This window comes from Meriones unguiculatus, chromosome 17 (genome assembly GCF_030254825.1).
Source record: "Meriones unguiculatus strain TT.TT164.6M chromosome 17, Bangor_MerUng_6.1, whole genome shotgun sequence".
NCBI classification, from domain to species: Eukaryota; Metazoa; Chordata; class Mammalia; order Rodentia; family Muridae; genus Meriones; species Meriones unguiculatus.
The window spans coordinates 11,572,086-11,593,676 of NC_083364.1; the positions used below are offsets into that span (position 1 = coordinate 11,572,086).

The 21,591-nt window shown below is 44.1% G+C and overlaps 1 protein-coding gene across 1 annotated transcript; it reads right to left on the minus strand.

Annotated features, from left to right (window-relative positions):
• Window positions 1–15,296: 15,296 nt before the first annotated feature.
• Window positions 15,297–16,055, minus strand: LOC132648663 (sentrin-specific protease 2-like). Its single transcript, XM_060370890.1, has one exon. The coding sequence runs from the start codon at window positions 16,053–16,055 to the stop codon at window positions 15,297–15,299; it is 759 nt and encodes a 252-aa protein (XP_060226873.1).
• Between the last annotated feature and the right edge of the window lie 5,536 nt (window positions 16,056–21,591).

Consider the following 21,591-nt stretch of genomic DNA (forward strand, 5'->3'; position numbering starts at 1 on the left):
CATTAGTTACTCCTCTTCCGAGAATAAAATAGATGTGTTTACTTCCAGGCTGGGAAGTATCTTGAGATGCCTCCAGCGCGTTTCTTACTTCTCCTGGATTGCTCGGGTCCCATGAACAGCAGCATACTGTGATGCTTCTGTGGTAGCACACAGTACCGGTAGGCAACCCCGGAGATTCACTCAGAGACAGGCAACTGGTGGCCTTCATTTCAGAAATAACTAATGCAAACAAGCAGTCGAGAATGAAAAGCACCGGAATCCATCCACTGCCAGTTAGCTAAAACTTGTGAACAAGAACAGCAAAATTCAATCCAGCATCGACCTCAGTCACAGATAAATCTTGACAGCGGCATGCTTGTGAGCATGCACTCTGCAGGCTGGGATAGTTTCTAAATTTCGGTGGGCACACGTGTCTTCTGTTGTTGTTGTTTCTGTCCCGACAGGGTTTCTCTGTGCAGCCGTGGCTGTCCTGGCCGCAGTCTTTACACTCAGAACTTGTTCAAGGCTCTCCCCAACCCAGTACCTGCAGTCCTTAGCCTCACCTGGGAAAGAGCTTGGAGCAGCTGCTTCGCAGTGGCCGCCAGGGGCCGCTGCTACAGTAAGCGCTTGTGCAGGATCTCTCACACCATCTTCTTCCTGAACAGAGGTGCTGCTGGGAGAAGGTGATGGGCTGGCCCCTGGAAATGTAATCTGCATATTTACAGGCGAACACGCCGCAGTCGCCCCCGTTCAGCTGCTGAGGAATCTCCTCTGCCGACATGCTGTATTGCTTCCACTCCGCAGGGCTCAGGTCACTGTTCCTTCTCGCTTTGCTCTCCTCCCGCAGAGAGCAGAAAAGCAGCTCAAGGATGTCGGGTCTCTTCTGTCCCGTGGAGTCCATGTAGACAATACTCTTCTTTCTTAAGTCTGTGACCGCCAGGCTCCAGTGCATGCCCAGGTGAACTGGGACCAGGATAAGTTCCTTGGCAAAGATGTTTACTGCCCGGGTCCATCTTCTGACTGACCTGTAGCCACCAGACTTTAACTTGGTGTAAAAGAAGGTATTAAATACGTGAAGTGCCCGGTAGCCTTGACTTTGATTTCTTTCCATGAGAAGATTCATGTAAAAATTGATGACTTTGTCGTTGAGCCACTGGGTGTTCCTTAGGGTCCACAGGTCTCCTCGAGTCATTTGCAGTTTGAAGGCACAGCTCAAGATCTCATCTTTTGACCCAGGGCCTAGCGCACTGCTGATTTCTTTCTCCATGTCCACTGTGACAGCAGGACCACGGTCCAGCCCTCTGCCCTTCTCTTGGTCTTCAAGAGCCTTTTTCTTGACCTCAGGTGTTGACACTTTGCTGCTGGGCATGCCATTGCTGACACTGTCTGTGCAGATTTGAGGTGTTTCCGATTCATGATTCTGCCCTTCAGCACAACCTTTGAGAGTCTTGGAGGTGTCCATGGTGCTTGTGTGAGTGCTGTGAGGGCCAGAGCTCACGGGGACGTCAGGTTGGAGGAGTTCCAACAGCCCTGGGCACTTTTCATTGTGGTGTTTCTCAACTTCTTCCTCCCTGTTGCTGTGGGGGGGCTTGAGACCCTGGCCTCCACCCACAGACTCCTCAGTCACAGCCTCTTCTGGGGGGCCTTTGGCACACTCTGGGGCCATTAGCTGTAACGGACCCTTTTCCTGGGGTGACCATATTCGGCTCTTGTCAGGCTCTTCATCCCCAAGCTCTGTTTCATGCTGTTCCTGTTTCAGCTTCTTCCACGACTGGACTGGCTCTTCTGAGCACACATCATCCTCTTCCTCTTCTTGGCGTTTCCTCTTCTGGCCTTTCTCTGGCTGTTCAGGGCTTATCGTTTTACCCTGCTTGCAAGGCTGCCTTATAGAGGGACTACTTGTATTGTCTTTGCTCAGCTGTTGGCTGCCGGCCATGACACAGCTTTCCGATGTCCAAGTCAAAGTGCAGGTCAGCTGGGCGTTCTGTGGGAGTTCTTGGGTTGTCCTCTTGATGGCTGAAGGCACCTTAGTCTACTGGGAGATGTCTTATCCACACAAGATATGGTGGTTCAAGGTCAGAAACCGCAGGGGAAGAACACAGGTTTCCTTTGGCGCTGGGGTCAGTTAGGCCACCAAGACAGAAGGAGGTGGCAGTGTCAAAGGACACTTCTCACATAGCTGATCTTCTCTAATCTTGTCTTTCGGGTGGCATTTCCTCAGTCCCCCTATAGAAAGGTCTGTGGAGTTCCCACTCTGCGTTTTGTTTTTCCCTACTGAGGGAGAAGGATCGCTCTAGGGCACAAGGAGCCTCTGTAGAACCTGAAATTGTGGAAACCACAATGATTGTCAGAGTCTTTCAGCCAAAGACAGCAGTCAACACACGTTAGAAGCAAGACTACTGTGTGCCTCCCTCCACTGTCACCAAGGATCTGGAAGGCCAGTTTCCACAAAAAACTGTGGTTTATGATGTGGTTTTATGCACCAGGGCAACATTCATTGGTGAATGGAGGCCCTGCCCACCATCGCCCAGGTCTAGGGTCTTAAAGCTTGTTTTCATTCCTGGAATTCCTGTTGGAACTCCTGCTGGCTGAAGCAAACCCAAGATCAGTAAGAACTCAGAGGAGCAGAAGTTCAGCACATATCATGAATAAATAAATGTAAAAAACCCCCAAGTGCTGGGATTAAAAGCTGCAGCACCACTGCTTGGCTGGACAGATCTTTTTAGGATGACTCAGCAGAGATGGCTCCGTGGTGAAGAGTGATGCTTTTCTAGAAGACCACACATTGATTTCCAACCCTGTCTTTGCAGCTTACAATCACCTGTAACTCCAGTGCCAGGGGAGCTGACACTCTCTTCTGGCTTTAAGCAGGAAACACACACACACACACACACACACATACACACACTGCTCTTAAATATGTGAGAGTAAAACACTCATACACATTAAAAATAAATCTTAAAAAAATAAAAGCTAGGATTTGTACTAAGCCTATTTCTCTTTTTCCCCCCAGAAAAACAGTGTACCGGAGAACTAAGTAAAAATCATTGCTAAAATGTACAAAACAAAATTAGAAAAAAATGTAAAAAATGAAAAGATAGTTATCCTTTCTAAAAGCTTTTAGAAATAGTTTGAGAAGCTTCTATGTCCTTAAACCTTGAAAGACAGAGACCAAACCATGTGTTTAAACCTGCTTGTAGCTGCTTTTCTCACACCCAAAAATCTAGACACATAACCATATCTCCATAAAACTCATATAACATGTGATAGATCAGTGGCGAAGCTTTGTAGATTATATATGATTTGATCGTTGCCAAACAGAACGGAGGACCAAGGAGATGGCTCAGCCCGGTTAGCTGCTCCCTGGCAACTCTGACCAGTTCAGGGCAATTCCTGAGTCACTCAAAATAAAAGACAGAACCCAGTCACCCGAATTATTCTCCGACATCCACGTGAGCTGCGGCAAGCCAACAGTTGCCGCACCCCCAATGCAAATAAATAATGAACTGCAATAAACCCTGCCAGGTGAGCAAAGAGAGTGGCATTTTATCCTAGTGGATCACGGTGGAATGGCCATGCCTCTCACCCTGCAAATTCAGGCAACGGCCACAAGAGGGCAGAGAGAAACCACAGAGAAGAGCGAGCCTCTCAGCTATTTCCTGCCTTCCTCTCTGACCCAAAGGAGCTTCTCAGAGCAGAGAACTGCAGGGGCAGAACCAAAGCATCTGGACAACTGGGCTCCCCTTGATTACAAGGCTGGCAGGTTTAGTCAGGGATCTAGAGAGTAACAGAACACACACACACACACACACACACACACACACGATAGATAGATAGATAGATAGATAGATAGATAGATAGATAGATAGACAGACAGATAGATGAGTTTAGATAGGTGACTTACAGGCTGAAGTCCATCTAGTCCAGAGATGGCTGCCTATGAATGGAAGGTCCAAAAGTCCAGTAGTTTTTCAGTCCATGAGTGTGGATGTCTCAGCTGGTCTTCAGTAAAGGCTAGAATTCTACACAAGTAGACCGCAAGGACAGTGAAGGAATGGACTTCTTCTCAGTGAGGCAGTAACAGGCAAATAGCAAAAGCTCCCTAGTTCCAGCGCCTTTTATAGAGGCTTCTAGCGGAAGGTGTTGCCTGGATTAGAGGCTCGGCTTCCCTCTTCAAAGATGCGGATTAAAATTAAGCAAGGAATCCCTCACAGGTGTGCCTTTGCATTTTGGGGTTTTACATAATACCAGATAACTGGAATCCAGTTGACAGTCAAGAATGGCCGTCTCAGCTGCCTTTCCAAACCCCACTTCATGTTCTGGACACAGTTTGACATTTTTGACATTTAACCTTGTGTTCTTTCTTTCTGTAGATTCTGGTGTGTGTTTGTCTGTGTTCACGTGTGTACGAGTGTGCATATGTGTGTGTGTGCCTGTGTGCAGGCTGTCTCAAAGAAGTCAGCATGTGTGGGTTGAGTTGTGGGGCAGCAGAGCTGGGTTGGAGTGGAGTGGAGCTCAGTTGGTGGAACGCATGGTCCAGCAAATAAGTACCCTGGGTTTGCTTCCCAGACCACACACAACTGCATGTGATGGGGCACGCCTCTTCTCCTAGCGCTCTGGAAGCAGAGGCACGAGAACCACAAGTTCAAGGTCATCTTAAGCAGTATAGGGCTTTCACAGTCTGCCTTGGATACAAAGAGCCCCGAATGATAAAATATAGGATATAGGAAGGGAGGTTGTAGATCAGCAATTACTGAGCATATGCCGTGCATAAACAAAGGCCACGGTTTAATCCCTACCACCTTCAAGATCCCCGAAGTTTGTTCACTCTATGAAGCTGGCTGTCTAAGCTGGTCCTCAGTATATGTTGAAATCCCAAAGAAGTAGGCTACAATGCCAGTGAAGAAATGCCTCAGCAGCAAGATGGATGAACTTTCCAGACAGAGGGAGAGTGAGCAGACAAAAGACAAAGACTCCCTTCTTCCAGGATCTTTTATGCAGGCTTCCACTGGAAGGTGTGGCCCAAATTTAGGGTGGGTCATCTCACCCCAAAGCATCCCTCTCAAATGAGCCAGTCCAGGAAAATCCCGTCTGAAGGGGGCCAGCTTCATGGAGGGCAAACCGATTAGATGCCCAGTGCAGAACAGCCTCCTGGAAGCTCCTCACACCAGCAACGTTTTATGGACTTAGCAGGTTATATTTGGGATTATGCATACTGATATACATATTTGCAATGCCATAACAATTAATGAAAGGAGAGGAGGCCATGGATCTGAAGCAGAGTGGGAGGGGAAATGCCAGGGTGTGGAGGGAGGAAATGGAAGGGAGAAATGTAATTATAGTATAATTTCAAAAATCTTTTTAGAAAGTTAAAAAAAAGAAAAAGAAAAAGAAGGTTTTAAACTAAAAAAAAAAATTAAAAAAAAAAAAAAGGAAAGAAAATTCCTGACAGATGTGCCCAGGTGCTTGAGTTTTAGTTGATTCCAGATGTGATCAAGTTGACAACCCAAGATTACTCATCATACATGACATGCACACAATGGAAGAATTTTCATATGAAGAAAAATTATGGCTGAACATGGATAAGGTATGTCAAGTGAAATAAACCTGATAAATGTTGTATTATCTCACCTCTGTGAGATAATATAATCTGAAAATCTCTGGTTCATGGAAGAGAAGAATACAATGATGGTTTCCCAAGTCTGGGATGGGAGCAAAAGGAGGGGAAGATAGACCTCAGACACAGGTTATCAGAAGTACTCATCTTGCGTGCCTGAACCTGCTTCCCAGTGGCAAGGTGTTACAGGTCCACAGGAAAGAGCAGACAGCAGGAAGCAAGAGTCAATCCGGGCTCAGGAAGATGTGTGCTGGGATTACATCCTCGTTATGTCTGATTTACAGAATCTTTAGCCTCCAGATTCCATTTAGGAATATTAGGGCAATATTGGTGTCATCTTGTGGGGTTCTTGTTAGAATGTGTGCAAAATGCTCACTTTAGCGAGTAATCCCCAAACGTGGAAATGTTAAGCCACGAACACTCAACATGTCGTATGGATTGCTGAGTGAACACAGTGGTAGTTAATGTTGTCAACTTGTGGGTGTCCAGAGGCATCCGGAGACAAACCTGTAGGCATGACTGTGAGGGATTACCTACCTGGGAAAACCCACCTTAACCTTGTGTGGGGCTCTATTCCATAGGCTGCGCTCCTGGACTGAATAAAAAGCTAAGCAAAACTGACTATGAGCATTTAATTCTCTCAAGATCGAACAAAATACCCCAGGTTTCCCCTGAAATCCCTTCCCCAGGATGGACTGGAATGCAGAATAAAACCCGTTATCTCTTGTGCTGTTTCTCATGGGATACCTTAACACAACTTCCAGGTAAATTTGCATTACAGAGACCCTGGTGAAATCAAGCGTGGGTAAGGCATTGTCTCTCATTTTTAAAATGTTTCCTGTTAAAGTTTGTTGAAGCTCAGTGTGGTGGTCGAGGAGAGGAGGTACCATGAGTTTGAGGGCAGCTGAGCCACACAGCATCTCTCTCAACAGGAACAGCAAGAGGCTGAGGCTGTAGGCTGATGCTTCCTGTGGCACCTATGCTGTTCTCAACCCACGGGAGAAAGCACCCCTCCTTTCTTAGCCTCTACATGCTTCAACTATAGGCCCAAGGTGGTTTGGGTTTGTCCCCATAGGCTCTGCTGTTTGAGTGTTAGGCCTCTTTCTGTTTGTTTGTCTCTCCGTTGCTGTCTCAGTATGGAAGCCCTCACTGCCGCTCCACCCCCATAACTGCCTGCCACCCTGTGTGACACTGTGGTGGTCATGGACTCACCCTCCGAACCTGTGAGCAAGCCCCCGGGGAAAGGCTTTCTTTTGTAAGCTGCCTTGGTCATGGTGTCTCTTTACAGCAACAGAAGAGTGACTAAGACAAGGCCTAAGCCAGAGGCCCTTCTGTTAAGCAATTCTAAATAATCATCTCAATAAGAGGTTATTCCATTCCAGGGATCTAAGAACTAACACATTTTAAAGATGAGGAAACTGAGGCCTAGGTAGGTAGTGATTTTTTTTTAATATACTATTTAGCAGCAGAGCTAGGATTCACCCCTGAGCCCTCTGTACCTCCAACTCCGTTCTGGGCTCAGGCAACAATTCCTCTCTAGTAGTTCAGTCTCTTCTCTCACATTGCTTTTCTCAGGTACAAATACGGAATAAACACCAACAGCACCATGGGTGATAGGAATTCCAGGTCCAGGCTAGAGAGATGGCTCAGAGTTCAAGAGCACTGGCTGCTTTTCTAAAGGTCCTGAGTTCAATTCCCAGCAATCACATGGTGGCTCACAACCATCTATCATGAGATCTGGTGCCCTCTTCTGGCCCGCTGACACACATTCAGGCAGATTACTGCATAATAGATAAATAAATAAATCTTTTTAAAAAATGGGGTATTCGCATTACCTTAGAAAAATATGAAATGAAGAATTCCAGTTCCATTTAAATGGATCCCACTTACATGTAACTTTGATTGTGACCCCCTCAGGCTGCCTGTGTCAGCTCTTGCTCTCCCCAGGCTGACCCATCCTTTCTCTGCCAGTTATCATTACAGGACACCAATCTCATCAGGGTACTTCTCTGCTTAAAAGGCTCCCAGTGCTCTGCCCGGCACAGGAGGGCTCCCTTGCGCTGGGCATTCTGGAGCTTCTCTGTACACCGGCTCCTTTGTCAGATCCACATGCCATCAGGGCAGCCCAGAACTGTGTTTCAGACCCCGAGGGCTCAGCGGTGAGTCCTAGCCCTCCCCCCCCCACTTCCTCGCTTCAAAAAAAATCACAGTCTAACCTCATGTGCAGTACACAGAAAAACAAGTCCTTTGGTGCTGGAGCCCAGCTGCCATTCTCATTCCATTCTCATTCCATTCTCAAGACCACAGCCAGATTGATTGTTAAAATGTTTATTGCTTATGTCGTTCCCTCATCAGAACACTACAGGTCAGTCTTCTGTGAGCAGACGTTATAGTTTTTGACTGCTCACCTCAGTTCCTCTACTTCCACCTTGCTGGCCTCCCTACCAGTTCTTGGGCATACCAAGCACAAGCATGACCTTCATCTTTGTTTATTCTCTACTCTTCCCCACGTCTGCACTAGCCTGCCTGTTCACATACAACTCTTGATTCTGAGCCCTTGACAGTGAAACATTCAGTAATCACCCATAGGAAAATGCAGCCCTGTCACTCCAGAAGCCCCTCTGTGCTTTTCCTCACAGGGCTTTAGACTTTCTAGAAAATGTCCTGACTTAACTCAAAGACCTAATGCCCACCACTGGATACAGCACAGCTGCATCAGAGTAAGATAAGAGGACACAGCACTAGGGAAATAAGATTGAATGAATACACCCATTCGAAGATTGATCACCAGGTATTTTTAAATATATAGCAATAAAATGTTCAGATTATTTTCAAATGTTCAAAACAAAAAACTTGTTTTAGGCAGTCTCATGTAGCACAGGCTGGCCTCAAACTCGGTATTTAGCCCAGGATGATGTTAAACTCCTGATTCTTCCTATGCCTCCCAACTTCTAGAATTAGGGAATTTTATACCCAGTTTATGGATAGATGATGATCAATACTAGGTCTGAGTTCTAGCAGCTGGGCTATACCCACACCCCCAAACCTTAAAGAAGTTTTAAGAAATGTGTTTGGTCCAACATTTTCAATGCCTCTCATATTTATCATCTCTAAGATGTGTTCACATTTTTGATAACTGACATTAAAAGATTTGCTTCAAAAAAGATGCCATAGGAAAGTAAAACCTTACAGGGATTTCTTTGTTGTTTGTTTAATTTCCTAGGTGGCAGCCTCAGGAGACAAATGAAAGTCTTAAGAATTACCAAGATGCTTTGCTTCAGAGTGACCTCACTTTGTGTCCTGTAGGAGTGAACACAGAGTGTTACAGAATATATGAGGCCTGCTCGTTTGGCTCCATTCCTGTGGTAGAAGATGTGATGACAGCTGGCCACTGTGGAAACATGTCCAGTCACCACAGCACTCCTCTGCAGTTACTCAAGGCCATGGGAGCCCCCTTTATCTTCATCAAGGACTGGAAGGAGCTTCCTGCCATTTTAGAAAAGGAGAAGACTGTAACTTTACAAGAAAAGATTCAAAGAAGAAAAATGTTACTTCACTGGTACCAACACTTCAAAACAGAACTAAAGTGGAAATTTACTAATATTTTAGAAAGCTCATTTTTTATAAATAATAAAGGTTAATCATACCTAACTGTAAGTGTGTGTTCTTAAGTTTGAATATGTACAGCACTTGATAAGGTGGCTCCATCAACTCAGTTTCACAGAAGGGACCAAATGTTCTCCTTTTTGGCTACTGCTGTATACAAGATCAAAGAAATGGCGATATTTTACTGAGGCTGACCTGGCAAGATACTTAAGTGGTTAAAGGGTGCTTACTGCCAAGGCTGATGAACTAAGTTCAGTCCCCCAGAAACCACACGGTAGGAGAGAAGTGAGTCTCATGTGCTGTCATGTGACCACCCCACCAGCGTGCACACACAAACACATCAAATAGATCGATAGATAGATTGGTGGATGGATGGATAGATAGACAGGTGACTCAGGTTCAGTTCTACCGAGATCAAGAAGCCAGCATTTACTGACTGTGCTCACTGACTTTAACCCACTTTAGGTGCTGGAGTGCTGGCTCAGTGTTTGAAAGTGCTCACTATTCTTGCATATAGCCTGAGTTCAGTGCCCAGCATGCATGGCACACACTCAGCCATCTGTAAGTATTGCTCAGTAGGTCCTGACATGTTCTTCTGTCTTCCATGCACACAAGTGCATATGACACATTAAAATAAAGAACTAACTGATAGAGTACTATTTACTAGGGCTGACATCTGGTCATGTCAGTAGCAGGATATATGCTGAACAATGGTACAAAGTTATATAATGTCACTGAATTTAATGGCTCTACTATACAACATGGAAATTATTTTAATATAATTGAAAGGTGCCTGAGTGGATGTTATGTGCTTTCACAAACTGTATCAACTCTGAGGTGATTTGTATGTGAATTAGCAAGTTGTGGCTACTACACAATGTATATAGTCCCAAAACATTGCACTTGATAACACGTTCTATTTTATATACCAATATTAGAAATTGCAAACTTTAGGGAAACAGCATCATATGTTAAAACACTGGTTATTGCAGTCAGAAAAAAAAATAAAAAACTTGTTTCCATGAGGATTTTTGGGGGAGCTTGAGGGAATTTAAAAGGTGATCTAAAATCTTTTACAACGGGTTCTGCTGAAATCATGCTAAAAGTTCAATAGTACTATTATTCAAGTAAATACCTTTCACAACTTGTCCAGACCAACAGATACAGCTGTGTTCAGTCAACATAAAATCAGATACACTGAACCAGATAGAAGAAAAAGCAGGCAACAGTTCTGTACTTACTGGCACAGGAGATGAATTTCTGAACAGAACACCAATCGCACAGGCAATAGGATAAATGGGACCTCATGAAACTGGAAAACTTCTGTAATACAAAGGACACTATCAATTAAATTAGCACCCTACAGAATGCAAAAAGATTTTTACCAACTCCACATCTGATGGAAGACTAATATCCAAAATATGTAAAGAACTCAAGAAACTAGATAACAAAAAAAGCAAATAATCCAATTAAAAATGGAGCAGGGGCTACAGGTTAGACAAAAGATGGATGCAGGCATTAAACCTCTTCACAAAGGAACTTATTCTGGTCCCAGTTGACAATGTGATCAACTGCTTGAGCTCCAGCTACCAACTAGGTCTTCCTATATATATATATATATATATATATATATATATATATATATATATCAACTATACCCTTGAATTGTGGAATACAGAATGAACTCTCTCCTTGCTTTGTCAAAATATTTTTTCATAGTAAACAAGAAAAGGAACTAATACGGAAAATTGGTACTGGGAGTTGGGCTGTTGTTACAATACCCTGACCATGTGATTCTTAATACTTTGGAAGTGAGTTGCAGAAAAAATGTGGAAGATTGGAGAACTTCAGGCGACAAAGCCCTTATGTGCTGTAATGAGAACGTGATGTAGGATGCTTGAATGACAGGAATGCTGATGGGTTATCCCCTAGCTATCTGCTCCCTAGGTTGTGTCAGAAAATCTTGAATGCATCATAAAAGCAACAGTGGGAGCATAATCTTATAAAGTATGTTCTGGACATCTCTGGACTTTATAAAATAAAGACTTCATAATACCATTATAAATTATGCAATGAACAGAAAAGGTTAAACTATTACATGTAAAACTGATTATTTTGAAACTGGAACTATTGAGGCTAAGTACTAAATCACAGTGAGGATGTGAAGGGGAATAATACTCTTAATGAGGAACAAATTAATTTCAGTTTAACCTGTACCAAAAATGTTAAAGTAGCTTTAAGTTGAGTACCCTTTTTCGAATAAACAGTTCGGTACAGCACTTAAAATATGGCTGAAACTTATATTAAAAGATACCTGTGTTCAAAATGTACGTTTGGAAATACTTCACTCAACTTCCAAAAAGACAGATCTCCTTACTTTCAGAAAATAAAATGTTTTTATTTGTTTATCTATTTATTAAAATTTTAACAAAGAAGAGACTTCATTCAGATGCTAGCACCAGATACCCACGGTGTGAAGACTGTGCCTTAGAGTGCTCTCAAGATGCAGTCTCAAGGTTCATTACTCATGTGTTTATAAAGGCTCTCAGGCTGTGCCCATCCTGGCTTTGTGCACCTAGAGGCAGGAACACTGGCAGACTTCCTGCCTGCATGTCCTCAGACACCTCCATCTAGGTGCAGTCAAGGGCAAGCAAGCTTGTTCACAGGAGTGACCACACACTGTGTATCCTCCATGAACAAGACCAGGCAATCACAAGAACAACGCCTAGCATTCTGAGACCTCCTCTGTCCTTGGACAAGTAGGACTTACAGGCTAGACATGCTTTTTGTTTGATAGTTCTCTTAAGCACAGTAACTTTAAACATAATGTTCACCATCACTTCCATCCCCCACTTAAGTTGTATCCTGAGTCAAGTTCTTGACCCTGTGGTGTGTATCTGTGAAAGGAACAGGCTAGCTTTACAGGTTTCTTTATGAATTCTATACCCCATATTAATTAAACTAAGTTCTCCCGGTAGTTTTCCAGAAAGCAGAAGGACAAGGAAAAAGGAGAAGTGGGTGAATGGGGACATGACCCACCCTGCTGCAGAAGAATGTCCAGGCCTGCAGTATGAGATAGGGTGCCTGGCAACTGGTCCAGATGGCCACACCTCCCCATCCAGGACATTCTGGGTGTAACTTGAAGATCAGATATCCACCAGATGTCGGGGGCAGGCCTGACTGGATGTGGGTGCCTAAAACGAACCGATGATATTAAAAGTCAACTACCCATAACCCCATTCACCCAATCCTGCACTGCCAAGCTTGCCACCCCCACGCCTCCCTTGCTTTTTCCTTTAAAAACCCCATGCCTTTTTCTCTCGGGGCTGTTCCCTGATGATTTGGAAAGCAGCCCCATCACTCATTGGCCTGAATAAATCTCTTCTGTTTGTGGCAATCCATCTCCAAGTTACCTTCATCTGTCTCTCTGGTAATTGGGATCTCGTGGGCCTAACACCTGTTCACATTGGGATTTAATAAATATCAGTATACTGGCACCGAGACCAAAATTTTTGTATCTAGTTAAGACATTTATGATGCACAAGCCAGCGATGATCAGCAGAAACAGAAGTGTCTGGTGTTCTGCAATAGCTGAAGACAGAGTTATCACCCGGAAAAACAAGGAAATGAGAATGGCAACCATGGGCTTCCCCTGTTCTGGGTCATTTTTTTGTCTGCAGTGTACAGGGTTTGTTTGTTTGCTTGTTTTTGTTTTTGTTTTTCTGAGAGTACAGGAATCTCTAATGATTGCTGAGTGGTTTGCATAGAACAATGTTTTCTCTTACAGCCACACAATCACATCCTTGTTCTGCACAGAGTATGGTGAGTGCTCTATCATGTTGCAAAACTGCTTCATCTAATGGATCAACATGCTGATGGATCTTGATCTAGTTGGTTTTTACAGGTACCTTTTTTTTTTTTTTTAAACAAGGGAGCCTGGAGGTCAATATGAGCCAGCCTGGTTTGTTGGGTAGGCACTCCAAGTAGCCATTTGTCTTCCTTGCCAGAGAGTTTCCTTTGGACTGAACCTTTTCAGTCTTTTGTTGAGGATAAGGGGTGACATAGATGATTTTGTAAATGGGCCTCAACTGAAATTAGGATGCCATTGTAGGGGCCCAGGAAGGCTGGAATGTTAACCAAAGCCTGGGAGGGGATTCATTCAGGAAATGGGGCACTCATCAGAAGCATCTGGTTTCCTGATCAAGGTAAAAGACAGGAAGCAATCATGGCAGCTGGACTGGAGCACATCAGGCTCTCCACTTTTGTGGACTGCCTGGGGCTTGGGTGCTGTAGATCACTTTTGGAGTGGTTTGTTGTCTGATTCTGGTTCCTGGGTGGTGACTGTCAGGTGGGTGGAAATCTGCAGAGACATATTCAGACTAGGGACAGAAGCAAAAGTTAAGGAACTTAAAGGAAACTCTTACAATTGGAGCCCCCCCCCAACACGCACACAAACACACATATTCCATCAGGAACAGGCAAAAGTTGGGGAATCTTAGTCTGTTGATTGTAGTTCAATTGACCTGTGACAGGTAGATAGATGCAAGTTGCAAACTCCGTGAGGCTCACATGAATTCTTTTAAGTTACAAAAGAGGAACTTCTGGAGCCTTCTACTTTTAAGTCATAATAAAAGCTTGGGGATTTAAAAAAAAATTATCTGGGGTTAAAAACATCAACATTCTTTTCTTTGTCCAGAGGTCTGGACAGAGGTGGTTTTAACATGATGAGAAGTAATTTTAGGTATCAGAACTCCATTGATTACTATGTTAAAACTTTGAATTTTTGAAGTCTTGATATCACATATTTTTTGTTTTGGTTGTTCTGTTTGGTTTTTCAAGGCAGCCCTGGCTGCGATATTGAGCTTCTCCCAGGATGAGGACAGGTCTTGGCTAAAGTGCCCTGTCTTCACCTCAGAGGTTTGGAATGAGAGCAATCTCAGCATGCAGATGTATGAACAGGTTCCGGCTTACCCTGTTGGTTCTTGTCTTGGACATCTGCTTTCCAGTTCTCTCGGACAACCTCACTACACCATGCAAGGAACAGCAGGCACAGGATTTTGCAAAGTATGTTCAAAAAACTCCAAACTTTATTAAATAAAAACTTTATTGAATAACAACACAAATGTAAGATTTACTGCTAATAAAAAATTAAAGTTTCCTGTATAAAAATAGATTATCATGTAGTTGGCAATATTCACACTAAATATATGAAGTCTATACCAATAGTGGGGCTAAGGTGACAGAATATAAATATTAACATGACATATTAAATTTCAGCTTAATATATACAAAGAAAACATCTTCAAAAATAGCTTAAGAATATATATATTTATATATATAATATATAAAATATATTTTTATTTATATATAAATATTTGTTTATTTACATATATATATATAAATATATATTTATTTATTTTTTTGGAATAAACAGTTTAGTACAGCCCTCAGCAGGGTGAGGCTTCAAGGAGTCCCGGGTTTACAATGCACATCTAGCATTAGTTACTCCTCTCCCGAGAATAAAATAGATGTCTTTACTTCCAGGCTGGGAAGTATCTTGAGATGTCTCCTGCGCCTTTCTTACTTCTCCTGGATTGCTCGGATCCCGTGAACAGCAGCACACTGCGACGCTTCTGTAGTAGCACACAGTACCGGAAGGCAACCGGAGATTCACTCGGAGACAGGCAACTGGTGGCCTTCCTTTCAGAAATAACTAATGCAAACAAGCAGTCGAGAACAAAAGGCCGAAAATCGCCAGAAGCCGTCCACTGCCAGTTAGCTAAAACTTGTGAACAAAAACGGCAAAATTCAATCCAGCGTCGTCCTCAGTCACAGATAAATCTTGACAGCTGCATGCTTGTGAGCATGCGCTGTGCAGTCCGGATAGTTTCTAACTTTCGGTGGGCACACGTGTCTTCTGTTGTGGTTGTTTCTGTCCCGACAGGGTTTCTCTGTGCAGCCGCGGCTGTCCTGGCCACAGTCTTTACACTCAGAACTTGTTCAAGGCTCTTCCACACCCAGTACCTGCAGTCCTTAGCCTCACCTGGGAAAGAGCTCGGAGCAGCTGCCTCGCAGTGGCCGCCAGGGGGCGCTGCTACAGTAAGCGCTTGTGCAGGATCTCCCACACCATCTTCTTCCTGAAAAGAGGCATGTGCTGCTGGGAGAAGGTGATGGGCTGGCCCCTGGAAATGTAATCTGCATATTTACAGGCGAACACGCCGCAGTCGCCCCCGTTCAGCTGCTGAGGAATCTCCTCTGCCGACATGCTGTGTTGCTTCCACTCCACAGGGCTCAGGTCGCTGTTCCTTCTCGCTTTGCTCTCCTCCCGCAGATAGCAGAAAAGCAGCTCAAGGATGTCGGGTCTCTTCTGTCCCGTGGAGTCCATGTAGACAATACTCTTCTTTCTTAAGTCTGTGACCGCCAGGCTCCAGTGCATGCCCAGGTGAACTGGGACCAGGATAAGTTCCTTGGCAAAGATGTTTACTGCCCGGGTCCATCTTCTGACTGACCTGTAGCCACCAGACTTTAACTTGGTGTAAAAGAAGGTATTAAATGCGTGAAGTGCCGGGTAGCCTTGACTTTGATTTCTTTCCATGAGAAGATTCATGTAAATATTGATGACTTTGTCGTTGAGCCACTGGGTGTTCCTTAGGGTCCACAGGTCTCCTCGAGTCATTTGCAGTTTGAAGGCACAGCTCAAGATCTCATCTTTTGACCCAGGGCCTAGCGCACTGCTGATTTCTTTCTCCATGTCCACTGTGACATCAGGACCACGGTCCAGCCCTCTGCCCTTCTCTTGGTCTTCAAGAGCCTTTTCCTTGACCTCGGGTGTTGACACTTTGCTGCTGGGCATGCCATTGCTGACACTGTCTGTGCAGATTTGAGGTGTTTCCGATTCATGATTCTGCCCTTCAGCACAACCTTTGAGAGTCTTGGAGGTGTCCATGGTGCTTGTGTGAGTGCTGTGAGGGCCAGAGCTCACGGGGACGTCAGGTTGGAGGAGTTCCAACAGCCCTGGGCACTTTTCATTGTGGTGTTTCTCAACTTCTTCCTCCCTGTTGCTGTGGGGGGGCTTGAGACCCTGGCCTCCACCCACAGACTCCTCAGTCACAGCCTCTTCTGGGGGGCCTTTGGCACACTCTGGGGCCATTAGCTGTAACGGACCCTTTTCCTGGGGTGACCATATTCGGCTCTTGTCAGGCTCTTTATCCCCAAGCTCTGTTTCATGCTGTTCCTGTTTCAGCTTCTTCCACGACTGGACTGGCTCTTCTGAGCACACATCATCCTCTTCCTCTTCTTGGCGTTTCCTCTTCTGGCCTTTCTCTGGCTGTTCAGGGCTTATCGTTTTACCCTGCTTGCAAGGCTGCCTTATAGAGGGACTACTTGGATTGTCTTTGCTCAGCTGTTGGCTGCCGGCCATGACACAGCTTTCCGATGTCCAAGTCAAAGTGCAGGTCAGCTGGGCGTTCTGTGGGAGTTCTTGGGTTGTCCTCTTGATGGCTGAAGGCACCTTAGTCTACTGGGAGATGTCTTATCCACACAAGATATGGTGGTTCAAGGTCATAAAGAACACAGGGGAAGAACACAGGTTTCCTTTGGCGCTGGGGTCAGTTAGGCCACCAAGACAGAAGGAGGTCGCAGTGTCAAAGGACACTTCTCACATAGCTGATCTTCTCTAATCTTGTCTTTCGGGTGGCATTTCCTCAGTCCCCCTATAGAAAGGTCTGTGGAGTTCCCACTCTGCGTTTTGTTTTTCCCTACTGAGGAAGAAGGATCGCTCTAGGGCACAAGGAGCCTCTGTAGAACCTGAAATTGTGGAAATCACAATGAGTGTCAGAGACTTTCAGCCAAAGACAGCAGTCAACACACGTCAGAACCAAGACTACTGTGTGCCTCCCTCCACTGTCACCAAGGCTCTGGAAGGCCAGTTTCCACAAGCTGGTTATGATGTGGTTTTATGCACCAGGGCAACATTCACTGGTGAATGGAGGCCCTGCCCACCATCGCCCAGGTCTAGGGTCTTAAAGCTTGTTTTCATTCCTGGAATTCCTGTTGGAACTCCTGCTGGCTGAAGCAAACCCAAGATCAGTAAGAACTCAGAGGAGCAGAAGTTCACCACATAAAATGAATAAATAAATGTAAAAACCCCCAAGTGCTGGGATTAAAAGCTGCAGCACCACTGCTTGGCTGGAGAGATCTTTTTAGGATGACTCAGCAGAGATGGCTCCATGGTAAAGAGTGATGCTTTTCTAGAAGACCACACTTTGATTCCTAGCCCTGTCTTTGCAGCTTACAATCAGCTGTAACTCCAGTGCCAGGGGAGCTGACACTCTCTTCTGGCTTCAAGCAGGAAACGCACACACACACTGCTCTTACACATGTGAAAGTAAAACACTCATACACATTAAAAATAAATCTTAAAAAAATAAAACCTAGGATTTGTACTAAGCCAATTTCTCTCTCTCTTTTTTTTTTTTTCCCAGAGAAACAGTGTACTGGAGAACTAAGTAAAAATCACTGCTAAAATGTACAAAACAAAATTAGAAAAAAATGTAATAAATGAAAAGATAGTTATCCCTTGTAAAAGCTTTTAGAAATAGTTTGAGAAGCTTCTATGTCCTTAAACCTTGAAAGCCGGATACCAAACCATGAATTTAAAACTGCTTGTAGCTGCTTTTCTCACTCCCAAAAATCTAGATACATAACCATATCTCCATAAAACTCATATAACATGTAATTGATCAGTGGTGAAGCTTTGTAGATTATATTTGATTTGATCGTTGCCAAACAGAACGGAGGACCAATGAGATGGCTCAGCCCAGTTAGCTGCTCACTGGCAACTCTGACCAGTTCAAGGCAATTCCTGAGTCACACAAGATAAAAAGACAGAACCCAGTCACCCGAATTATTCTCCGACCTCCACATGTGCTGTGGCAAGCCAGCAGTTGCCGCACCCCCAACATAAATAAATGACTGAACTGCAATAAACTCTGAAAGGTGAGGGAAGACAGAGGCCTTTTATCCTAGTGGATCACTGTGGAATGGCTGTGCCTCTCACCCTGCAAATTCAGGCAACCGCCAGAAGAGGGCAGAGAGAAACCACCGAGAAGAGCGCGCCTCTCAGCTCTTTCCTGCCTTTGTCTCTTAACCAAAGGAGCTTCTCAGAGCAGAGAACCGCAGGGGCAGAACCAAAGCATGTGGACAACTGGGCACCCCTTGTTTACAAGGCTGGCAGGCTTAGTCAGGGATCTAGAGAGTAACAGAACACACACACACACACGATAGATAGATAGATAGATAGATAGATAGATAGATAGATAGATAGATAGATAGATAGATAGACAGATAGACAGATAGATAGATGAGTTTAGATAGATGACTTAAAGGCTGAAGTCCAGCTAGTCCAGAGATGGCTGCCTATGAATGGAAGGTCCAAAAGTCCAGTAGTTTTTCAGTCCATGAGTGTGGATGTCTCAGCTGGTCTTCAGTAAAGGCCAGAATTCTACACAAGTAGACCGCAAGGACAGTGAAGGAATGGACTTCTTCTCAGAGAGGCAGTAACAGGCAAATAGCAAAAGCTCCCTAGTTCCAGCGCCTTTTAGAGAGGCTTCTAGCAGAAGGTGTGGCCTGGATTAGAGGCACGGCTTCCTTGTTCAAAGATGAGGATTAAAATTAAGCAAGGAATCCCTCACAGGTGTGCCTTTTCATTTTGGGGTTTTACATAATACCAGATAACTGGAATCCAGTTCACACTAAGAATGGCCTTCAGAGCCGCCTTTCCAAACCCCACTTCATGTTCTGGACACAGTTTGACATTTTTGACATTTAACCTTGTGTTTTTTCTTTCTGTAGATTCTGGTGTGTGTTTGTCTGTGTTCACGTGTGTATGTGTGTGCATATGTGTGTGTGTGCCTGTGTGCAGGCTCGCTCAAAGAAGTCAGCATGTGTGGGCTGAGTTGTGGGGAAGCAGAGCTGGGCTGGAGTGGAGTGGAGCTCACTTGGTGGAACGCTTGGCCCAGCAAATGAGAACCCTGGGTTTGCTTCCCAGACCACACACAACTGCATGTGATGGGGCACGCCTCTTCTCCTAGTGCTCTGGAAGCAGAGGCAGGAGAACCACAAGTTCAAGGTCATCTTAAGGAACGTGGGGATTTCACCATCAGCCTTGGATACAAAGAGCCCCGAATGATAAAATACAGGATATAGGAAGGGAGGTTGTAGATCAGCAATTACTGAGCATATGCCTTGCATAAACAAAGTCCACGGTTTAATCCCTACCACCTTCAAGATCCCCGTAGTTTGTTCAGTCTACAAAGCTGGCTGTCTAAGCTGGTCCTCAGTATATGTTGAAATCCCAAAGAATTAGGCTGTAATGCCAGTGAAGAAATGCCTCAGCAGCAAGATGGATGAACTTGCCAGAGAAAGGGAGGGTGAGTGGACAAAAGGCAAAGACTCTCTTCTTCCAGGATCTTTTATGCAGGCTTCCACTGGAAGGTGTGGCCCAAATTTAGGGTGGGTCATCTGACCCCAAAGGATCCCTCTCAAATGACCCAGTCCAGGAAAATCCCTTCTGACCGGGGCCAGCTTCATGGAGGGTACACCGATTAGATGCCCAGTGCAGAACAGCCTCCTGGAAGCTCCTCACACCAGCAAGGTTTTATGGACTTAGCAGGTTATATTTGGGAATATGCATACTGATGTACATATTTGCAATGCCATAACAATTAATCAAATGAGAGGAGGCCATAGATCTGATAGATCCATAGGGAGGGGAAATGCCAGGGTGTGGAGGGAGGAAAGGGAAGGGAGAAATGTAATTATAGTATAATTTCGAAAATCTTTTTAGAAAGTTGAAAAAAAAAAGAAAAAGAAAAAGAAGGTTCTAAAATAAAAAAAGAAAAGAAAAGAAAATTCCTGACAGATGTGCCCAGGTGCTTGAGTTTTAGTTGATTTCAGATGTGATCAAGTTGACAACCCAAGATTACTCATCATACATGACATGCACACAATGGAAGAATTTTCATATGAAGAAAAATTATGGCTGAACATGGATAAGGTATGTCAAGTGAAATAAACCTGATAAATGTTGTATTATCTCACCTCTGTGAGATAAGATAATCTGAAAATCTCTGGTTCATGGCAGAGAAGAATACAATGATGGTTTCCCAAGTCTGGGATGCGAGCAAAAGGAGGGGAAGACAGACCTCAGACACAGGTTATGGGTTTTGTGCTTAAAAGCTCACCTTGAGAAAAGCTGAGGGCTACCCTAGGATCCTGAGTGCTCAGTGTAGTTGCCAGCTCACTAATATTTTCTATCAGCTTGAACCCTGTGTCCAAGCAGTTTTTCCTGGTGGACACACCACAATTCTACAAGCCTGCTTTAGTTTTAAGTTTTTCTATTTTAAATTATCATTTAACAAGAGAGAGAGTATGTGTGTGGTCAGAGTATGTTTGTAGAGAGCATAGGTGTGTACAGTGTGTGTGTGTGTGTGTGTGTGTGTGTGTGTGCATACTTCTATGCGTGCATGAATGTGTCCCATCATGTATTTGCAGATCAGTTGCCTGGCATGTGCCAGGCCCTGGGTCCAGTCCCCAGTGCAGAGAAGAAAGAAACTAAAAGTCTGTGAATAAATCCTGGGGAGTCTTATTTCACCTTGGTTTTAGCTGATGATATGGAAATCTTCATGTTCCACATTTCATACACTTGACTGGTAAATGAACACAGTGTTCTATGCCTTAGAGGACAAAAGTAAACATTACTTTCATGATTTTTTTTTCATTCGTAGTTAGGTTAACCTGGAAATACTCAGAGTCCAACTTTTACTTATTAAAACATTTTATGTCATATCTACTATGATTTACGTAATTATGTAGGCTCTCTTTTTTTCCAAAATTCAAAATGTTTCTGTTTTGATTTTTAGATTCTAAAAAACCAGTTTTTTGGCAAGACTTTCAAGGATTTTACTTTTATTTAACTTACTTATCACTGTATAATTTCTTAATTTTCAAATAGAATTAAGATGACTTTAATTAAAAAAAACATAGTTTTATCATGAAGGTACTGTTTCCAGTTGGCTTTTAACGGAAATAAATATTAGTTGTTTTTACATGTTTACTTCGTTTTTATTATTGTTGTTTTAAGACAGTGTTTTTCTGTGTAGCCTTGGCTGCCCTGGACTTGCTTTGTAGACCAGGCTGGCCTCAAACTCACAACGATCTGCCTGCCTCTGCCTCCTCAGTGCTGGGATTACAGGTGCATATCACAGAACCCGGCTTGTCCCTGTTTGTCTTCAATTAAATATTTTATATAATGTTAGTACATGAGGACGTGAATACATGTTAGATCACAAATACATGATCCAGTCCAACCTGCATTCTCTCCCCTCCAG

Excerpts from the sequence above, each read along its gene's own strand:
- LOC132648663 (XM_060370890.1), bottom strand. The coding sequence starts at position 16,055 with ATGCCCAGCAGCAAAGTGTCAACACCCGAGGTCAAGGAAAAGGCTCTT.